At 44.6% G+C, this 23,526-nt stretch overlaps 1 protein-coding gene across 3 annotated transcripts in view; it reads right to left on the bottom strand.

Annotated features, from left to right (window-relative positions):
- The window catches only part of LOC137644650 (F-box/WD repeat-containing protein 7-like), a 187,884-nt gene extending 165,652 nt beyond the window's left edge, over positions 1-22,232 (bottom strand). For 2 of the 3 annotated variants that reach the window (XM_068377604.1, XM_068377617.1), the window contains exons 1-2: positions 22,094-22,232; positions 11,225-11,349 (exon numbers count right to left, since the gene is read on the bottom strand). In XM_068377604.1, coding sequence (XP_068233705.1) covers positions 11,225-11,247 — 23 coding nt within the window. In that variant the 5' untranslated portion in view covers positions 11,248-11,349; positions 22,094-22,232. Of the gene's footprint in view, positions 1-11,224; positions 11,350-21,978 lie in introns of all 3 variants that reach the window. The other variant, XM_068377610.1, reaches the window with a different exon arrangement.
- Between the last annotated feature and the right edge of the window lie 1,294 nt (positions 22,233-23,526).

Below are 23,526 nucleotides of genomic sequence, written 5' to 3'. Positions count from 1 at the left end.
CAGGGAGGATAACGAAGGAGACAGATGCCGATCCTGTGGGCCCACGAAGAGATGATGGTGAATACTCTGGTGAACACCTGAGGAGCTGTGGAGAGACCGAAACACAGCACCTTGAACTGGTAGATCTTGTTGTCTAGGCAAAATCTCAGGTACTTCCTTGAAGACGGATGGATTGGGATCTGGAAGTACGCGTCCTTCAGGTCCAGTGTGCACATGAAGTTTCGTGGTCTCACTGCAAGTCTGACCGTGTCTGCAGTCTCCGTGTCTGCAGTCTCCATGCTGAACGGAGTCTGCTTGACAAACCCGTTCAGGGTCGAGAGGCCGATGACTGGTCTCCAGCCTCCAGACACCTTTCTCACAAGAAAATCGACTGTAGAAGCCTGGGGACCCGTCTACAACCTCCTGGAGAGCGTCCTTCTCCAACAAGGTCTGGACTTCGGCCCAGAGGGCCTGCCCCTTTGCCGATCCCATGGCAAAAGAGCTCAACGACACTGGATTCGCTGTCAGGGGAGGTAGAGAGGCTGTGAACGGGACGCGATAACCAAGAGAGATCACGGAGATCGTCCAGGCATCCGCCCCGAGTTGCTGCCACCTTGCTGCGCAACTCTGTAGGCATCCCCCCACTGGTGGACATGCAGGGAGATTGCCAACCCTAGCGCTTCCGGCCTCGGCTGGTACCTCTAGAGTTTTTGCCTCCCCTGGAGGACTTATTGCCCCTTCTGCTCTTGGTAGGAAAGGGCTTAGACACCTTGGGCTTCGCTGCAGTGGTCGTCTTCTTTGTGTCCTTAGCCGGACGGGGCTGCTGGACTACTGGAGGTTTGTAGGGCCTCGCTGTCAGAATCCTGGTTGGACTTCCTCCACCTCTAAGCAGTGAGCTCCACGTCCTTAGGTTCAAACAGGCTCTTACCGGTGGTGTAAGGGAAGACTCAGACAAGACTCCTCGAGGCTCTCGAAGTACCTCCTCTGATGGACTCGAGGAGGAGGGAGGAGCTTATTACCGGTACTCGATCTGCTGGAGGACGCAAGCTCAGAGAGCTGGCCCTCGACCTTGTCCCTGGCACTCTTCATCCCTTGAGACCAGGGCAAAGCTGCACTGGCCCTAGAGGGTTTCTGGGTGCCGTAGACGCGGTCCAGGACCGTGTCCTTCCCTTCACGAGGTGGGACCTCAGGGTCTGGGATCCCATTAAGGTTCCTCATGAGGGTCAGGACTTGCCAGAACGTGTGTTCTGACTCCTGGTGCTCTCCTCCCGAAGGACTTGCAGCGAAGTCTCCCGTCCCCAGTGGCTCTTCCTGGGGGGACACGTGGACATTCTCGACGGCTCTAAACGGTTCCTGCCTGATCCTCGCTGACGATTTTGGAATCGTCTTAGTCCTTAGGCTCCCTCCTGGGCGGGATACAGGACTCGAGCAGCGAAGGGGGCAGGCTCTTCTCCACCTCTGGACGAGAAGACCTCTTGGGGAGAGGCGGAGCCTCCCCCATTGGTGCGATGGGGAAGTGTTCCGGCTCATCCGACTCTCCTGAGGAGGGGTAATCCTCCTCCGCAGGGGAGGGCGAGAAGGTCTGAGGGGGAGAAGGAGCCTTGCGCAAGGATCTGCACGGAGACAGAATAGGCCTCGGAGGAGGTTCCATGGGAGAGACTCCTCTCTTCCTCTTCAGGGGGGAGGAAGCTGCCGCTGGTTCGTGGCCCAAATCAGAGAGGGCGGGTTTAATAGCCTGCACAAGGGCTCTGACTAGGGTGCCGAACCAGGGCTGCTGTCTGACAGTCGCGCTGTCAGACACCCCCTCTGGAGGGAAGGGGATCGAGGGATCCCTAGGAGGAGTCGACTAACGAGGATTCGCCTGCAGGGCTGAAAGAGAAGTCCCTAGACCTGTCCAGGAAGCGCCCCTCCTCCGGCGAACGCGCTGGCCTGCGCTTGCGGGGAGGGGAACGCGACGAAGAGGAGTCCGCCTGGCGGCGCTCGCGCTGGGGCTCGTAAGCCGGGCCCTGGTCAGGGTCGCGCGTGAATGGCTGGCGCAATACTGGAAACTCGCGGGGGCGGGCACGATGGCGCGCAGGCAGGGATTCAGGAGCGATGGCGCGCTGGCGATAGCGCAGGTGCGCAGCAGCTGGAGCGGGAGCATGGTCGCTGGAGCGCATAGGCGATGGTGAGGGCGTGTGGCGAGCGACCTGGATGGAACGTTGGCGCGGCGGTTGGCGCTGGTCGGATAAGACCAGCATACTCGCCTGTGGGCGCGCCAGAGTGCGTTGTTGCGGCGGCCTTGCAGGGCGCGCCGTCGGATGATAACGCTCTGGTGTTCGTTGAAGGGCAACCTTAGTCGCCTTGAATACAGGAACGGGGCGTGTAGCGGGAACAGGGCGCGTTACTGGAGCGTCGTGCGCGATTGCATCAGATGCAAGCTCGCGCGATCTAGAGGGAGACCCCAGAGGCGTCCGTGAGCGCCCGTGCGCTAACTTGGGAGCCTCCTGGGCGACACGCTGAGATGTAGCAACGCGAGGGCGCTGGAGCTGGAACCGCGCGTGGGCGCGTCTCCCCAGACGGGCGCGACGAGTCCATAGGAACCTGTGGGCACCTGTGCGCCAGCTTAGGTGCCTCCAGGACCGCGCGCGACGAAGCAGGAACAGGAGGGCGCCGAGGCACTGGAGGGGGCGTGAGCGCAGGAGGCCGCCGAGGCACCGGTGGACGCGTATGTGCAGGTGAGGGCTGGCGCGCTATCTCAGGAATTGCTGATGGGCGCGATGGCGCAGGTGGCCTCTAGGGCACCGGTGGGCGCGTATGCCCAGGTGAGCGCTGGAGCGCCGTATCAGGAACTGGGCGTGTATGCGCAGGTGAGCGCTGACGCGCTAGCTCAGGAACTGCTGGAGGGCGCCGGGGCGCCGAAGGGCGTGGGCACGCAAGGGGACACTGGCGCGTAACAGGAACAGAGGCGCGAACGCCTGAGGATGAGCGCCGAGGCGCTAAGTCAGGAACAGCAGCAACATCGGCAGGAGAGCACTCAGGCGGTGCCTGGCGCTTGAGGGCAAGAGGCGCAGTTTTGCGCTCAAGCCCCTTCAGCCCCGAAGGGCCTGGAGACTGCGCAGTGGCAGTATCAGGTGGCGCGTCACGCGCATCAGGAACTCTGGAAGTGGATGGTCTGGGCGACAGGTCACAATGTCCCGAAGGACGACCATCCTCCGAAGGGGATCGCGAACGATCCCTGGAGAGGTCTAGGTTGGTAGCTGGCAGGACAGGAGAATGGCGAGTCGTCTCCTCCGCAGAGGACTGTGGCGACGACGAGGCGAAGAGGCACCTCTTAACCCCTTTGAAAGGGGAAGGAAGGCCTCTTCAGCGAAGGGGAGGACGAGCCTTCCGCCTTATACGCCCACGAGGGGCCGTGGGATCAGCAAGCTGACCATCGGTGGGCCTCCGAAGAGGAGTCTCAGTTAGTGAACTCCCCCGAGAGGGAGAATCACCGGCAGGAGAGACTGTGGGACTTAGTTCCTCCCTCAAAGGATGTTCGGAGGGGGAGTCTAATCCTTCAGCTACCTCAGCCACAGGAACGGGCGTTTGGCTAGACCCACGGGATGTTTCCGTCACCACAACGTCAACCACAGACAGAGGATCTATCTCCGCAGAAGTTGGCGATTGTTTGACGGCGATTGGCTAGACACATGGGATGTTTCCGTCACCACAACGTCAACCACAGACAGAGGATCTATCTCCGCAGAAGTTGGCGATTGTTTGACGGCCACACCCAGTTTGATCATGTCAAACAGAGCTTCCTTGGAGGGCAAACCCTGTAGCCCCAAAGAAGCCCAAAGCTGCAAAAGATCATTATTAGACACAAATTCCTCCTCCGGGGGAGGAGGGGCAGCTGCCTCGCTATGGGAGGCAACTACCTCTCCCTCATCCCGTGATCGGTTAACAGCACTGCAGTCTACGCTACCACTCGCCGGCCTCTTGGGAGAGGCCGCTCGAGTGGGAGCTTCGGAGGAGGAAAGGACGACGGAAGAAGAGGTCTTGGGATTTTCTCTCTTCCGAGAAACCTCCGAAGGAGAAATATCCCTTTTAGCCTTCTTCTTGCGTCGCCGGGCAAACCTCTCCCACTGGGAGGTAGACCACTCCCTACACTCAATACATACGTTAGACCTATCACACCGTTGGCCACTACACTGAGGGCATAAGGAGTGAGGATCCGTGTCCAAGGCCGACATAAAGGTACCACAAGGGCGGCCAGAAAGTCCAGGGCACGTACGCATGATGAGAAATATAGGCCAACTTCACACACACTGAAAAGAGAAAGCAAACAAAATTATGGCAGTCAAAAACGAGGAGAGCGCAGACACGTCTGACGTCTCTCCAAGCCAAAAGTAAAGTGAGCCTTTCAACGGTGTGTGTGAGGGGGGGGTAGCTAGCTACCCCTCCCTACCCCCCGCTAGCTAGCGGCGGGGAAGGAAACCCTCGTTAAAACTTTTATGGCTCGTCATTCAGCTACGCCGAAGTAATTACCCCATATAAATAGCGTGATTTGTATTTCAGTTACGGAACAAAAAGGGAGTTATCTCTTGGATAAGAACATTGATGTCCACAGCATCCCTTTCCCAGCCTAGACCCATTTTTTTTTTTTGTGAAATGAGGGACAAGAAAGTCCACCTTTGCGCTACAGCAGCTACAACTGGAAAAGTAGTACTTCTACAACACCAATTACCTTCCCCTCTCATGTTCTCAGTAGAATCGTCTGGGGGAAGGGAGTGCGGCCGGCAGCATATTCCATGGGGTAACACCTTTCCCATTCACAGGTTAGGTTGCGCTTCCGAATGGTTTTCTGTAGTAATTAAGTAAAATTATAACCTTTGCAATTAATCTTTCAGCATCGTCTCTGTGGGGTTCCCCTTCTCCCGTCAGAGGATTGTGGTTCTCTCGAGTAGTTATTTTTTCTCTTCTGAACTAATTACAGTAATTGAAATTCTTGTTTAGTTACAGTTTTACACTGTCGCTCTCCTTCTCTGGTTTATGTCGGCCGTAGAAGGGAGTGTGCAGTCCTTATTTTGTGTCTGTTCTCTTGGTGGACACCTTTCATGTCCGCGGACTAGTTGCTCCTCCCAAGGGAGTTTTTTTTTTTTACATAATTTGTGTCACTTTTCCTCAGTTAGCAATGCCATTCTTCTTCGTTCAGCTAAGATAGCCGACGTAGAAAGCAGTGCCTTTCATCCTGGGGGAGTCTGCTGTCAATGTGCCATCACTTTCTTGTTCCTCTGTGCCTGCGGCAGTTCCCGATCATCACGCTAACCTTGAGGAACTAGCTCCGGCTACATTTTCTCTGGTAACGCTCAATGCAGACCAACTTGAAAAAGGCTTGTTGATGGCAAGCAGAGCGCTCCCTGGAGGTTCACCTCCAGAGGTTGGTTTTCTTTCCCTTCCGAGGGAAAGTTTTCCTCCCCAAATGTTGGGCTCTGTTTCTCCCTTCCGAGGGAAAACTTCCCTTCATCATCTCGTCTCAAGGGGCTCTCATATAGACTTCTCTTCGGAGACCTGCTGACAGTCAGCTTGCTGATCCTTCAGTTGCTATTCGACGTCGGTTGGTGGCAGAAGTCCTCGCCGTGTTCTCTTCGCTTTCAGGGAGCTCCAATCTGTCGGCGAAGAGCCGCCTCTCACATCCTCATCTCCGCAGTATTTCTCCTACCCAGCCTGCCTCTTTCTGTTCCCGACCTTGGCTGCTGTCATCAGCCTCTCCTCAATGAACTTCGGTTCGTCCGTCACTTGCAAGGGATTGTTCTAGATCTCCTCCTGAGTATGTGTCGCCTCACGAGGGTCACATTTCTCCGCCTAACCTCCAGCTACAGTTCATCGGCAGCGTTCTCCGTCTCATCAGGCTTCTGCTCGATGTTCACCTGCTCGTCAGGTTCACTATGGATATTCAACGCGACCGTCCCGTCAACTCGTGGATCACCTAGCCATTGCCTACAGTTGACCACTCGTTCAACCTCTTGTAAAGCGCCTGATACACAAGAATTGCTTGCAGTTCGATAGCCGCCTGCTGTTCCAGCTGTTCGCAATCGCAAACTCGTCAATGTCAGGAACTTCGATCTTCTACCAGACAGCGTTCTCACAGGTCTCGTAAGTAACAGAAACGTGTCAACCACCGTCAGAGCATAAAACGCCCTACGGTGCGTGAATCACCTCAGCATGAATCGTCAGCCTATCTTCTTGTCCAGTGATTCGTAATTCATCGACGCTTAAACGTTCATCGCTTAGCAAGCCAGCATTCGGCTGTTTCTCAGAGAGTTTCAGTCTAACACGTCTCTCTCCTTCGAAATGTAATCACCCTTCAGGGTGTGAATCGCTCAGCCTTCACAACGCCCACCTGCTAAAAGTGTCTCCATCGTCCGGAAGAGCGTGAATCGCCAACGCTTCCATCAGCTTGTGAATCGCCTGACCATTGTCAACGATTGACATTTTGTGTACCACATAAGAGTTCAGTTACACGTGAATCGCCGACGCTTCAGTCAGCCCATGCATTGCCTGACCATCGTTAACGTTCAACAACGCGTGTACCTCCTAAGCCTTCGGTTACACGTGAACCGCTTACAAGCTCGACTTCTCGACAATCTTCTACTAAAGAATCGCCGAGAACGCGAGAATTTGCCTGGTCTTCCATTACCTCAGGAATCGCCTGCCCGTCATAGATCGTCTTGCCAACAGCATTCACCTCAGCGACCACACGCGTAGCTTAGACCTTCACCGTCTTGGGAATCACTCATCAGTCACTTAACAAACCAGCGTTCGGCCGTAACTCCGAGCGTTCCCAAACCATCACGTCGCTCTCCTTCGGAACACCTTCACCCTCCTGTTCATGATTCACTTCAGCGTGAATCATCTCTCGTCCTTCACGCTCAGCTACGCGTTAAGTCGCCTGCTTGAGGATCATCGACACACTAACCTGCCTCTCATGCAGCGGTAACGATCAATCCCACATCATTGTGGTATCGCTCGTCAACGCAGGAAGACTTTCCTTCTTATCGATCATCGATTCATCGGGCTTCACGTTGGCAATCACCATTGCGTCTTGAGCGGGAGGTTTCCCGACGCTCTCCAACGCGTCAGCGGCAGTCACATCCTCATGCAAAGAGGATCTCCAACTGCAGCCACCAGAGGCGGTGGTTGTGGCCACTAGGAAAGTAGGGTGGTTAACGATCGTTCATTATCATACCAGGAAGGCCTTGGAGACCTTCCTTCTCGCTAACAACATTCTGAACGTCCAACGGTTCAAGAATCGCCGCCTTAAGAGTTGTCGATTCACCGTCCTGCCTCTCGCTCGGCGATAGCGATCGAGCCTGCATTTTTCGCTGTATCTCTTGTCGAGTTAATAGTGTCAGCGTCAAAATTTGACCCTTTGTAGATTGTCGAAGTTGTGGTTTCAGAGAGCTCGTCTGCTGCCCTGCCAGCTGATCCTGTGACTGTGTCATCTTCTCCATCTTCTGCCACCGAGGTCTGCGCTCCTTCCCATGATGGCGCGTCTCTCCGACGAGTGTTTCCCTTTCCAGTATAGGGTCTCACATAGAGACCCACGCTCTTACATCATCGGTCGGTGGCAAGAGTCCTTTCAGCTCTTCGTCTCCTAATTCTTCTTCTTCGGAAGAAACTGTCCATCCTGTCTCCTCTGGTTACCGACCTTCGGCTCCGTCTCCGGGGATCGCTAGGCTCCGAAACTCTGCCATGTAGGGTTTCTTTCTCTTCGGGACAAGGGAGGTCGAGCAGGCTGCAGAGCGGTGGAGGAAGTCCAGCACGGATTCCCTTCTTCTTTGGGCTCTTAAAACTCGGCCCTACAGACCTCCAGCCCTTCCAAGACCAGCCATATGAAACCATCAACCATTACTGTAAAACAGCAGTGGTTACGAAGGCATCTCAGAAGCCATCTCCTGTCAAGGACAGGAAAGGCAACAAGTCCAATCGTGGAAGAAATCTTCAGTGGTGGTGGTAAAAACTGTAAACACGAGGAGAGGTCATCTCTCTGCTTGTCCGCCAGTAGGGGGATGCCTACAAAGCTGCTGGACCAGGTGGAAGCAGCTCAAGGCTGAACCTTGGACGATCTCCGCGATTCGTTCTGGGTATCGCATCCCGTTCTTTTCATCTCCCCCTCCACTAACCAAGAATCCAGTGTTTATGAGATCCTTTGCGATGGGATCAACAAAGGGGCAGGCCCTTTTAGCCGAAGTCCAGACCTGGTTAGACAAAGGGCCTACCCAGGAGATCCTCGACGGTTCGCCTGGCTTCAAGGAAGTACAACATTGACAATAAGTCATACCAGTTCAAGGTACTGTGTTTCGGCCTTTCCACAGCACCTCAAGTCTTCACAAGAGTGTTTGCCCTGTGTCATTTGGGCTCACAGGTTTGACATCTGTCTCCTTCATTACCTAGACGACTGGCTAATCCTAGCAGACTTGGTGGTAACCCTTCTTCAGCACCAAGACAAAGGATCATGGTCATCTCGAGAAGTCTTCCCTGCTTTCCCCTCAAAGACTGGTATACCTGGGCACGGTATTAGACACCAAACATCATAAAGCCTTTCCATCAGACAGGATAGCAAGGCTGAAGAAAGATGCAAGGCCTTTCCTCAAACGAGAAGATCTCCCAGGCCAGGTTGCCTCAGGATTCGATCTCTCCAGTGGCGTCTGAAGTCCAATTGGAATCAGGCTCTTGATTCCCCGGGCTCTCCAATTCCCAGGGGATCAGAGGAAAATATGTATCTAGCATGGTGGCTGGCAGACGAGAATAGCTGAAGATTGTCGATCTTCTCATCACTCCTCCTGATTTGATGCTGTTCTCGGATGCATCAAAAGAAGGATGGGGGTCCAAAATGTGGCACCACACGGCCTCAGACATTTGGGCAGAGTTCAAATAGTAACTTCCCATTAATCTACTGGAGATAAAAGCCGTTTTTCTGGCCTTTCCTGAGTTCCACCAGTACTCTTTTGCAGCCCCTATCAGTTCTTGCAGTAGAGATAATGAGATGAAATGGGCAGAAGTCCACTCCCTATCAGCTCGCTTTATTCCTGGCAAGAAGAATGTGCTCGCCAACAATCTGAGCAGAGCATCGCCGATAGTGGATCCCGAATGGTCTTCGGATTGTCTAGTAGCCAACAAAGTCCGGACTTTGTGGGGTTCCCCGACTGTGGACCCGTTCGCAACGGCCCTGAACTTCAGGCTCCCGTTGTACTGCTCCCCAGTCCCAGACCCCAAGGCTCTCTGGCAAGATGCATTCCAATAACGGTGGGACAACATTGATGTGTATGCATTCCCACCATCCTGTCTGATGAGAAGAGTACTTAACAAGACCAGATCGGGCAATCTTTCAAGGACCCTCATAGCTCCGCTATGGCATCACGCGGAATGGTTCCCGTAACTTCTGCTGCTCCTGACGGAACGCCTAAGAGAACTTCCTCCACGACACAATCTGCTCAGACAACGACATAAACTTTTCCACAAGGCAGTAGCTTCACTACACATTCATGCCTGAAGACTATCCAGCATTTTTTTTTTTTTTTTGCAACTAGTCACAAAAGGGGATGCCTGGATGGCTGTGAAAGTCATCAACTTCATTCAAGCACCCGCAGTGGAAAGTTTTCTGTGGTTGGCGCAGCGGAGGGGGTCTCAACCCATTCAATATCACTATTCCAGCAATAGGGGAATTTCTGAAATGCATCTTTCAGTTTCAAACACACACACACACTCTCTCTCTCTCTCTCTCTCAATGCATCCCAGACCATCCAAAACTGGAAGATGCATTAGCAACTCTCTGGTGGATATATGACGTGCCTCACACTGAGGGACCTGGGGGAAACCAAACATGGAATAAGGTAAGGCGCGTGCGTGCTCTCTCTCTCTCTCTCTCTCTCAATATATATATATATATATATATATATATATATATATATATATATATATATATATATATATATATATATATATATATATATATATATATATATATATATATTTATATATATATATATATATATATATATATATATATATATATATATATATATATACATATATATATATATATATATATATATATATATATATATATATATATATATATATATATATATATATATATATATATATATATATATATATATATATATATATATATATATATATATATATATATATATATATATATATATATATATATATATATATATATATATATATATATATATATATATATATATATATATATATATATATATATATATATATATATATATATATACATATATATATGCATATAAATGTGTATATATATATATATATATATATATATATATATATATATATATATATATATATATATATATATATATATATATATATATATATATATATATATATATACATATATATATATATATATATATATATATATATATATATATATATATATATATATATATATATATGTATGTATATAAATGTGTATATATATACATATATATATGCATATGTATATATATATATATATATATATATATATATATATATATATATATATATACATATATATGTATATAAATGTGTATATATATACATATATATATATATGTATATATATATATATATATATATATATATATATATATATATATATATATAATGTGTATATATATATATATATATATATATATATATATATATATATATATATATATATATATATATATATATATATATATATATATATATATATATATATATATATATATATTATATATATATATATATATATATATATATATATATATATATATATATATATATATATATATATATATATATATATATAAACATACATGAATGTTTTCATAGATATATGAAAACCATAACTATATAAGAATACAAGAAAAAAAAGGTCAAAGGACCAGTTACTTTTGGGGCGGAGAGAGACAATGAGTCTCTAACCGAGCCAAAATCAAAGTGGGTGCCCAGCCCAGGTGTGTGAATGAGTGGGGTAGCCGGCTACCCCCACCCTTCCTGCTAACTAGCAGATTGGAAGATTATCCCTCGCTAAAAGTCTCATGGCTCACCTTTCAGCTTCGCCGAAAGTAATATCCTTATAAATAGCAGAGATTTGTATAGAGTAAAAGAATAACTGATATTTTTTTCACTTTTTGGAGACTATAATGACAAGAATTTCTAAAACTTATATAACTAATTATCTTGAACTAAAGAATCTTACCTGAAGTCTGGTGAGAAGTCCATAGGCGGTATGGGAGGGTAACAACACCATCACTTGAGCACAGGTACTCGTTGGCAGGACTGTAATTTTTTTCTCCAGCAATCATCCATACCCATCACCAGTACCTAACGAAAAAAAAAAAAAAACATTACACATATACATATATATATATATACATACATACATATATATATATATATATATATATATATATATATATATATATATATATATATATATATATATATATATATCTGGGGTTGGTGAATCCCTTAATAGAGATTTAGCTAAAATTAGTGCATGGTGCAAATTATGGGGCATGAAGTTGAATCCTAACAAAACTCAAAGTATGATTGTAAGTAGGTCAAGGACGGTGGCTCCTCAACATCCAGATCTCAGTGTTGATAATGCTTCTTTAAATTTGCATGACTCTTTTAAAATTTTAGGTGTGATTCTCGACAGCCAATTTCCTTTTGAGAAACACATTAGGTCTGTGTCTTCTTCAATTGCACAAAAAATTGGCTTATTGAGAAAGTTTTACAAGATTTTCGGTGATCAATCTATTCTGAAGAAGTGTTTTAATTCTTTCATTCTACCTTGTTTTGAGTATTGTTCTCCTATCTGGTGTTCAGCTGCTGATTCTCATCTTAATTTGTTGGACAGAAACTTACGGTCTATTAAATTTCTTATTCCTGATCTAGATATTAATCTTTGGCACTGTCGTTCAATTAGTTCATTATGCATGTTGCATAAGATTTTTCATAACTCTGACCATCCTTTACATTCAGATCTCCCTGGACAATTCTATCCTGTTCGTAATACTAGGCAGGCAGTTAATTCTAATAGCCAGGACTTTTCCATCATGAGACTCAATACTACACAGTATTCTAGAAGTTTTTTTCCAGCTGTTACCAAGTTGTGGAATGATCTTCCTAATCGAGTAGTTGAATCAGCAGAACTTCATAAGTTCAAAGTTGGAGCAAATGTTATGTTGACCAGGCTGACACGAGTCTTTTCATCATTTATATATGACATATCTGTTTTTGATGTTGTTCATAGTTTACATAGGACATATCTGTTTTGACGCTGTTACTGTTTTTAGAATATATTGTTAATTTATTCTCATCATTTATTTATTTCCTTATTTCCTTTCCTCGCTGGGCTATTTTTTCCTTATTGGAGCCCTTGGGCTTATAGCATCTTGCTTTTCCAACTAGGGTTGTAGCTTGGCTAGTAATAATAATAATAATAATAATAATAATAATAATACTGTATAGTGTACATGAACATTGGAAAAAACAATATATTTCTTTTAATAATGATACGATACATTTACAGTAAAGTGTTTCAGGACAAAATATGTCTATCCAATTATAATGATGAATATTTTTTAAAATGTGTTCTATACCGTATATTGTCATTTTACTCCAAAACCTAGAAAGTTACTATTGAAAAATATTACTGCAAGAATAAAAGTCTGCAAAAAAATAAAAAAAATAAAAATTATAAAGTTGTCAACTTTGGTAGAATTCTCATAGAGTTTAGATTCATCAACAAAATATGACAAATTCGGGGATAATTTGTATCTTTCCCTAACTAATACAAATCTGTAGCTATTTATATTGGAAGTAATATCAAATATAAATAGAAAAAGGTTTGTTAGCATGGGAACAAATGGTAGATATTAGAGGAAGTGCACCTCTAGAGTTAAAAGAACTACCTATGTTCTCCAGTCTTAAGTAGTGCCATAGCCTCTGTACCAAGGCCTTACACTGTCCTGGGTTAGAGTTCTCTTGCTTGAGGATACACTCAGGCACACTATTCTATCTTATTTCTCTTCCTCTTGTTTTGTTAAAATCCTTATAGTTTACATAGGAAATATTTATTCTGGTGTTGCTGTTCTTAAAATATTTCATTTTTCCTTATTTCATCTCCTCACTGGGCTATTTTCCCTGTTGGAGCCTCTGGGCTTGTTACATCCTGCTTTTCCGACTAGGGTTGAGGCTTAGCAAGTAATAATAATAAGATGCTCCAAATCCAATGCCAGCATCAGATTTGGAGCCATCAGTATTTATAAAAGTTGATTCCCTATATTCCCCAACATGTTCCATAAAAAGACCTAGCTTCTAATTTAGTCATGTTCTTTTTTATACCAATAAAATATTTACAAAAAGATATATCTGGTAATTTCCATGGAGGGGTTAGTAATATTTTAAATGGAAGAACTCTGTTTTTTTGCTCTATCAAGACTGTTTATTAATTGTTTTACCAGAAAACCATATGGTTGAAGAGATTTTGGGTGTAACTCACAATATCTACAATGCCTTACAGAGGTTGCAGTTTAACAAGCTAAAGAATTGGGAAGTCTTTGCAACCTAAACCTATACAGAACAATATAAGACTCTGTAAAGGTTGAAAGGTAATTCTCCAGTGTCAACAAGAAAACTTGCGACAGGCGAAGTATTAAACGCTCCTGTGGACAATCTAATACCAGCAAGATGTAGAGAATCTAATAGCTTTAATTGGCTTGGGGTGGCTGAATAGTATATTTCACATCCACAACTAATTTTTTTTTTTTAAATTAAAGGCTTGTATAATTTTAAGAGCTTTAAGGTCTGCATCTCAGGATGTATGGGACAAAACTTTCAAAAAATTCAGAGCCTCAAGACATCTAGCTTTTAATGCCTTTAAATGAGGAACTCATGTAAGCCTACAATCAAATACCAATCCTAAAAATTTAGCTTCACTTACACATGGGATCCATTGACCTTTGATGTATATATTCAGGTCTCGATGTACTCCCCTGATACGACAAAAATGGACAACAACAGTTTTCCTTGTTGAAAACTTGAAACCATTCATATCAGTACATTGAATAATTTTCTCAATTGAGAGTTTTAGTTTTCTCTCAACCATTGCCATTCTAGCTCAAGCAAATGATATGGAGAGATCATCTACAAAGTGTCGAGAGAATATCTTGGGGAATGACAGAGGATATCCCATTAATAGCTAGTGCAAATAGTGTTACACTTAGCACACTACCCTAGGGAACTACTTCTTCCTGACATTTCCTCTCTGATAGAGCTTGAACTGGTATTGTGTGTTGTCGTGTACGATCCGTAGATACTTCCTTGAAGATGGATGGACTGGGACCTACGCACTTTGAGATCCAGTGTGCACAAGAAGTCCTGTGGTCTAACCGCTTGTCTGATTGTGTCTGCCATCTCCATGCTAAACTGAGTTTGTAGAACAAACTTGTTCAGGGCTGAGAGGTCGATGGCGGATCTTCAGCGTCCAGGTGCCTTTATCACCAGAACTATAGAAGCCAAGGGATCCATCCAAGACCTGGAGAGCGCCCTTCTCCAACATGTTCTGGACTTCGGCAGAAGGGCCTGCTCCTTTGCGGATCCCTTCGCGTAGGAGTCCACTGGAAATGGATTCCGAGTCAATGGAGGGAGAGATTAAGTGAGTGGGACGTGTTACCCTGACCGAATCACAGACATTGTTAAGGGTTTGGCCCAGTGCTGCAACGACCTCTGCCAGCAGCGTTGCAGGCATTCCCCTACCGGTGGACAAGAGGGAGGATTGCCCATCCTAGCAGGAGCCGTTCTTTTACCACTACAGGAGGACTTGGAGCCCTTTTGCTCTTTGGCTGGAAAAGGCTGCTTCTTCTACAGAGGAGCTGCACTATAGGGCTCGGATGTCAAGGCCCTATGGAGTAAGGAATCCTGGTTGGACTTCCTCTAGTGCTCCGCCGCCTACCCAACTACTTCTGGCCTGAACAGGGAGAAACTGTCAAGAGGGGAGTTCCTGAGCCTCATCACTCCTGCAAAGTTTCTTTGCCTGAGTATGGCATTTTCCCACAGGTTGACAGCCTGGTGGCCGAGAGACTCAATTTTTTCTGGTCCCTGACAAGAGAAATGTTTCCATCTACTTCCTCGCTGAATCCTTCAAACAGTCTTCAGTTCTAACAAGGTGTCCCACGGATCCTAACCACAGATCCAGCCTTGAAGTAGCCCATATGGCATACTTTGCTAACTTCTCAAAGTTTAGGACCTCAGACGCTGAAAAAGTGATGGATAGTCCTGACAGTCTCTCAAAGGAGACTCTACTAGGGACGAACAGGCTCTCGATGGCACGTTGTAGTCTCGCCATCCTAGCCAGGTATTTTCTCAAGACTTGGACCAGGCACAGAAGAAGGTTCTTCTCATTGCTTAACTTAGGAATGGTGGGGACCAAAAACTCGTGTAACGGGTGATATGCTGTCGCGGGGTTTTGGGTTATCGCTACAAGGGAAGGAACAAACTTGAACATCAGCCCCTTTCAGCCCTCGTGTGACACACTTAGTAGGACAGGCCATAGATCTCCCCACAAACCCTTTTAGCAGAGGCTATTATCATCATTACTTGCTAAGCTACTATACAACCCTATTTGGAAAAGCAGAATGCTATAAGCCTGAGGGCTCCAACAGGGAAAAGAAATAAGATAGAATAGTATACCTGAGTGTACCATCAAGCAAGAGAACTCTACCCCAAGACAGTGAAAGACCATGGTACAAAGGCTATGTCACTATCCAAGATCAGAGAAAAATGGTTTGATTTTGGAGTGTCCTTCTCCTAGAAGAGCTGCTTACCATAGCTAAAGAGTCTCTTACACCCTTACCAAGAGGAAAGTAGCCACTGAACAATCATATTGCAGTAGTTAACCCCTCGAGAAAAGAAAAAGGGTTTGGTAATCTCAGTGTTGTCAGGTGTATGAGGACAGAGGAGAATAAGTAAAAAATATGCCAGACTAGTCAATGTATGTGTAGGAAAAAAGAAAATGAGCCGTAACCAGAAAGAAGGATCCAATGTATTACAGTCTGGCCAGTCAAAGGAACCAATAACTCTCTAGCAGTAGTATCTTAAAGGGTGGCTGGTGCCCTGGCCAACCTACCTGCTGATAGGTAGAAGGAACACCATCTTCATAGTTAAGTCCCTGTCAAGGACATCCTTAAGTGGCTCGTAATATCCCTTCAGGAAATCCAACACCTTGAGCAAGTCTCATTCTGGGCCATGTAGGGGCTGGGGAGGACAGGACTGCGCGAAGCTCTTTAAGTGCACGGTCAACTGCCTCGAGGACCCTAGGTTCAAGCCCCCGAGAGAAAATACTTGTCCCAATGCCGTTTGGTAACTTTTCATCGCTGGAATTGAGAGGCCCACGTCCATCCTGAGGTGCAGCAGGAAGTCAGCTACCTGAGGGATGAATGCCTTCAGGGGATTAATACCTTTCTTCTGACACAACTTCCAAAGTGTTGCCCATTTCAATTAGTAGATAGCTGTTGACGAAGCCCTCATATAGCCAGTCATCTGTGGGGCCGCCCTTCGAGAGAACCCTTCTTGACTCTAGAGATGCTGGATAACCTCAACCCATTAAGGGGGAGGTTTTACAGCCATTGTCGAACTTCCTGGCGAGGGGCGGTCTCAATCGCCAACTCCAACAGGTCCAGCAACCACCACCAACAAGGTGAGTTTTACTCCTCTTGCCTCTTTCACCATGTTCAGGACTTGCCATAGCAGGCCAAAGGGGGTTAAGGCATAGGAATCTAGGTCGTCCCATGAGTGCTGGAAAGCGTCCTCCATGACTGCTGCAAGGTCTGGCACTGGAGAACAGGTCATGGCGAGCTTTGTGTTGAGCCTCGTGGCAAAAAGGTTCAGAGAGGGGAGCCCCACATGCCTATTAGGTAACTTACTATGTCCAGGTGCAGAGACCTGGGACCTGGCCTCTTCTGCTGAGGCTATCTGCTGGTTGAACCAGCTGATGGATGACTTGGTCTTCAGGGTAACCTGAACCGGTCGAAGCTTGAGCCTGCCCAGCGAAATCAGCTTCTCCAAGGACACCAGGTGCTCCACAAGCCTCTACTAGGCTACCAAGGGTCTTGCAGAGCCATGCAGGAACAGTCCAGCAACTTTGTCCAGGAAATTGAGCCTCTCATTTGCTTGAAATGCCCTGGTTTCCACTGGGCAGATTTTCATTCCCAAGTACACCACTCTCGTCAATGGGGAAATCTTCAACTTCTTTCAATTGAAGACGACCCCCAGTTCTTTACAGAATGACAGAAGCTCATCCCTTTTCTTTGTCAAGGCTTCCCTTGTGGAACTAAGAAGCAACCAATGGTTCAGGTACCACAGGAGTCTGATCTCCTTGTCAGCCCACTGGGAGACTAAGGAGAAGACCCTGGTGAAGACTTGCGGCGCTATGGACAACCCGAAGCAGAGGGTTTGGAACTGGAGGACGTCGTTTCCCCACTTAACTCGGAGGAACCTCCTACTGGCTGAGTGTACTGGGATCTGTAAATAGGTAATCTTTCAGGTCCAAAGACATCATATAATCCCCTTCCCTGATGGCTGCCAGGACTGTTCGAGGCGTCTTCATCCTTAATGTCGTTTTGAGGATGAGCATGGCAGTCTAGGGCGGGGGACCCTAGAGCGGCTGTTGGATTGCTTCAAAGCGGTGGTCCTGGAGAACTGCGCTTTAATTGGCCCGGCATCACTTTTCCAAGGTGTCAGCGACTAGGTATTCCGGAAAGAGGGACTCCCTCGACACAGGCGAGTTCCTGGGGTGGCGTGCTTCCCTGTTAGGGATCTTCTTAGGTAGGCGACACAGGAGCTAGTTCCTCCAACGAAGGACCCAGTTTGCCAACTGAGTGAGAGCCTATGTCGAAAGGAAGTTGACTGCTTTGCCAACTGAGTGAGAGCCTATGTCGAAAGGAAGTTGACTGCTTTGCCAACTGAGTGAGAGCCTATGTCGAAAGGAAGTTGACTGCTTTGCATCCCGAGAGTACCAACTCCTGGAACTACTCCCTCTCAACATTGGCCTTGATGCGACACAGGACGAACGATGAAACGTCTGCCCTCCAGATGTCGATCCAGTAAGCTACATGCAAGACTGACCGAGCCAAGGACTCCATTGAGACCACTTCCTGGAAGGAGAATAACAGCCCTCCAGCTAACAGGTTGTTCTCAGTGGAGATGGGGGGGCCAACTCTGCAAGGTTGCCCTCGGCTAGAAGACAGCTGGAAGCACTGCCCTCTGGAGCGTAGACTTGTCTGTGGCTCAAGTTTGGGGGAGCTATGAGGTCTGAGGGAGTTCTTGGGGCCCGCAATCACCTTGTCAAGGTTGTAACAACCCTTGACTCCGGCCTCGACAAGAGGAAAGTGAAGGGCGGCTTGCCTGCTGAGGGGTACACAGGATTATTTTCCCTTTCAAGAAACCATCTACAACAGGGGGTGGCCTACCCAACTCAACTCCTCATCAGGGTAATAACCTGGATAAAGGTGGAAGGCTCCTCTGAGGAGACTTGGTCTTGCGTCAGCCTAGACAAATCCCCATCCGAGGCCTGGTCTACTAGAATCAATCGATTTCCTTAATTCAGGTAGTGGAAAAACAGCAACGGAGTATAACCTATGAATGATGAAGAGTTCGTATCCATGTAGGAACAAATCTCTCTTAACCCTTTTACCCCCAAAGGACGTACTGGTACGTTTCACAAAACTCATCCCTTTACCCCCATAGACGTACCGGTACGTCCTTGCAAAAAAACTGCTATTTACATTTTTTTTTTGCATATTTGATAATTTTTTGAGAAACTTCAGGCATTTTCCAAGAGAATGAGACCAACCTGACCACTCTATGACAAAAATTAAGGCTGTTAGAGCAATTTAAAAAAAATATACTGAAAAATGTGCTTGAAAAAAAATAACCCCTGGGGGTTAAGGGTTGGAAAGTTCCAAATAGCCTGGGGGTAAAAGGGTTAACCTTTTTATTTCTCCTCTTGCCATACTCAAGCCACTGTGATGACAGCCATGATTTACATTCCTTGCAAGTCAATGACTCCTTACACATATTGGCCCGGCAAGAAGGGCACAATGAATAGGGATACACTGACATCCTTACAGCCAGGAACACCAGGGTAGGACTGCATGCTCACACATGTTTTCTCTAATCTCAAAATCAAACAATCACACTGGAAAGAAATAAAGTTATTATTCACACCAGGAGTACATCTGTACTGCTGAAGTTAAAGTGGCTACTCTGGGAACCAACAGGGGCTCGGGGCTTGCCTGTCACCCACCTATAATTACCGACACCTTGCTATAAAATCTTAGCAGCAGAGTTCCAGCTTTGCTGAAATCATACTCACATTAAAGGGCGAGGGTTTGTATTCATGTAAGAACAACTATATTTTCAGATTTATAAATGATCCAACATGCTACATACATGAACAACTAATTAAGGAAAGTGATACAAATTATAAGTACAGTAATTAGCCTATACAGTACACTTTAACTTCACACCAAATACATGAACCATATGTTTTTCTAACTGATTGTATTTCTATGCCTTTCTCACCATAGGAGTAGGAGGAGGAGGAGGAGGAGGAGGAGGAGGAGGAGGAGGAGGAGCTAAGCTACAATCCTAGTTGGAAAAGCAGGATGCTATATGCCGAAGGGCTCTAAGACGGAAAATGGCCCTCTGCGGAAATGAAATAAGTTAATAAATTAATTACAAAAGAAGTAATTAACAATTAAAATAAAATATTTTCAGAACAGTAACAACTTTAAAATAAATCTTACATATATAAATTATAAAACCTTAAAAAGAAACAAGTGGAAGAGAAATAAGAGAATTGTGTGCCCGATTGTACCATTAGAACTCTACTCCATGACAGTGGGATACCATGGTACAGAGGCTATGCCACCACCCAAGACTATAAAACAATGCTTTGATTTTGGAGTGTCCGTCTACAAGAAGAGTTGCTTACCATAACTAAAGTCTCTTCTACCCTAAGCAAGAGGATAGTAGCCACTGAACAACTACAGTGCAGTAATAAACACCTTGTGTGAAGAAGAATTATTTGGTAATCTCAGTGTTGTCAGGTGTATGAGAGAGGAGAATGTGGAAATAATAAGCCAGTGTATGTGTAGGCAAAGGAAAAATAAGCCGCAACCAAAGAGAGGGATCCAATGTACAGTACAGTAGTACTGTCTTGCCAGTATAGTATTCGTAAATGGAATTTTACAAACATAACTGAATACATCCCTACTTGGAAAAATGTTGGACTCCCATAACCCATACTAGACAGTTAAGAATACCTAGGTACCTACTTTTGTAAAATTCACGTTTTAGCCTACTCATTTTGTTTTGATAGCCATGACACAAGAAACTCCTCATAACTTTCCAGACAGGTGGTACTCCTGATCAAACTTTAATTTCCCATTTTCTGTATTATTAGTATTGGTAGCCATTTATAATCTCGAATCAGACCTATTTTAACTATAATGCGACTTTTTCTAGGCCAGTTCTTCCCGTCTACAATACAAGCTTCACCCTTTTCAATACTAGCTCCTCCCATGACTATGTCACACATTTATTAGGTATTCTTTTATATGCATTTAAGAAAGATACAGTATTCGTATTAGCATCATAGCAAAGAGTGGTTATTTCTCTTTTGTTACGGGCAAGTTAATAGGTATTCTGAAAGGCTTTGATGTTATAGATTATCAGAAATACATCTGAAAAACCCATTGAGACTTTGTCTTACAGTAAACTAAGGAGAGTGTCAGAGAGGGTATAAGTGTCGTCCTTTCCCCTAATTGACTATGAAAGGATATGGCTTCTCTGTTAGAGTAGATGGTACCCTTGTATTTGTTTCCCAAAAGGATACGGTTTTTTAGATATAACTTCTGGAATTTCAAAATGTCTACAATTTTTCCTAAGTACTTCTATCAGGAGCAAATCTTATTTTATTCATAAAGCATATTGTGCTACAGTAAATATTTAACCACAGAACCCTTGGTTCCCCACTGAGATACCCCATAATTGTGTTCCTGATGAGGGATAGGAAAACTCAAACAGGTCATTTACACCACCAATAATCATGGTCAGAAATGGATCAAGTACACAATGACCTGTTTGAAAAATATGGTTCATGCACTTGGCTAGAAATCTCAATTTGTTGGAAAAACTTAGTCTATTAAATTTCTTATTTGAGATACTGATATTAATCTCTTGCACCATTGCTAAGTTAGTTCTTTATACATTTTGCATAAGATTTTTCATAATTCTGACCATTCTTTGCATTTAGAGCTTACAAGATTGTTTCATCCTGTACTTAATACAAGGTATAAAGTTAGTTCTAACAAATTTTCTTTTTCCATCTTATGGCTCAACACTACAAAGTATTCTAGAAGTTTTATTCCAGCTGTGACCAGATTGTGGAATAACCTTCCTAATCAGGACATTGAATTGGTGGAACTTTGGAAGTTCAAACTTGCAGCAATTGTTTTTATCCTGAACAAGCTGACATAAATCTCTTTATAATTTATATATGATGTTTTGCCTAATCTTATATTTTACATTCTTCTCACGTAGTTAATCTACTTCCTTTCCTCACCAAGCTTTTTCCCCTGATGGAGGCCTTTACCTTACAGCATTTTGCTTTTCCAACTAGGGTTGTGACTTAGCTAGTAGAATTAATAATAACAATAATAATAACAATCTCTTGAGCTATAGTAGGAATGCACTCCTTTAACACGCCCAAAAATGACAAAATCTGTTAGGGTTTAATGAAATGGGAGAACAGCTACACTGCATTTTAAAAATACCCATTCGTACAGGAGTTATTCGTTTAAACAGTTTCGATTAAGAGATGCCCTTGGAGGAAATGTTCACAGGACTAGCCCTAAGCATTTTATCTGCCCAACAGGGACTCACCCTTGCTGCTTTCACCATGAGATGAAGGGGCTCGCATTCATTCATTATACAAGAATGAACAATGTAGCCAACTGTAAAACGCTATCCTGATCAACATTAATGCTTTTCCACTTACTACAAGAACTTGCACAACAGGTAAAGGTGAACAAGTGTCATTGCACTCTTCCTCTTCTCAGCAGAGCAGTTCAGAACATTTGTTTACTCCTGACGTCATGACGGTCATGGCCATCTGGCGGCAGAAAGAAGAGACAGGTAGATTTTGGGTGCGTTCTGTCCCTTGAATTGATGAATTGATGAGCGAGAGGAAATCTTCATTCAATGTTAAATCGAACTGCACTGAGACTTCATTAGCCTTAATTAGATAATAGCTTGTCTAGAGAGAGAGAGAGAGAGAGAGAGAGAGAGAGAGAGAGAGAGAGAGAGAGAGAGAGAGAGAGAGAGAGAGAATATTCTGACACTCGAAACAAAATAATATAACATTTGTAGATATAATTCCCCTGAATTACATATGAAATGAATTATGAGAAACGATCTCGATTTGTAAGTTTTAAATTTTTACTAATTAACTCAACTCTAAAAATGTGAAAATTCCTTAAATAAAATAGATCTACTGTAGGAATAGTATATCAATTGTGTTTCGATAAAAAAAATCATAGCCGTGTCATAGGAATTCAATCGATAATTCAAGTAAATTATTAATAATAGCCTGATGTCCCCCAAAGATCATATGACAAAATCATCCTAGGAGGAAGGCTTCGAATAGTTTTAGACTTGACACTTACGAATATAGGTTATAGGGTTCGAAGAGGGACTTGGGAGACCATTCAGCACCAAGGCGCAACTCCTATTTGCATAAAATATGAAAGTTGAAAGCGCTACATACTGTATGTGTGCGTGTATATATATATATATATATATATATATATATATATATATATATATATATATATATATATATATATGTGTGTGTGTGTGTGTGTGTGTGTGTGTGTGTGTGTGTGTGTGTGTGTGTGTGTGTGTGTGTGTGTGTGTGTGTGTGTATAATTGCTTGGATTTACAGGCCGAATTTTTTTTTCGGGCAGAGAGAGCTCAGCGACCCCACCACCTCAAAATGAAAAGTACCCTAACCTATCAGGATTAAATTCAGACAAACCTATTTCAAATCTAGCCTTTATTCCAAAAGTGCTAGGATATGTGATTCTTTAACAACTAGTTAGCTACCTGAAAAAAGATTCGAAGCATTGCCAAATTGCCAAACAACCAGTCAGCATACAAACAATTATATTCTACACAGGGAGCTATTTACTCTGTTCTAAACGATATGCTGGACATGATGGATGAGAACAAAAGTGGTATTTGAATAGTACTCGATCTTAGAGCTGCTTTTTGATAGTTGCAAAAGAACTGTTACTTGATAATTTACAGTCCAACGGTATTGAGTATCTAAATGATTACTCGGTTGCCAGATACTATTGCGTACAAATAGGGAACTCTTATATTCATTATATGAACCGTTTAACAGAAGAGTAACCCCAGGGAGTACATTAG

The sequence above is a fragment of the Palaemon carinicauda genome, chromosome 1 (assembly GCF_036898095.1).
Source record: "Palaemon carinicauda isolate YSFRI2023 chromosome 1, ASM3689809v2, whole genome shotgun sequence".
NCBI lineage: Eukaryota > Metazoa > Arthropoda > Malacostraca > Decapoda > Palaemonidae > Palaemon > Palaemon carinicauda.
This window is presented reverse-complemented; position numbering and strand designations above follow the sequence as displayed.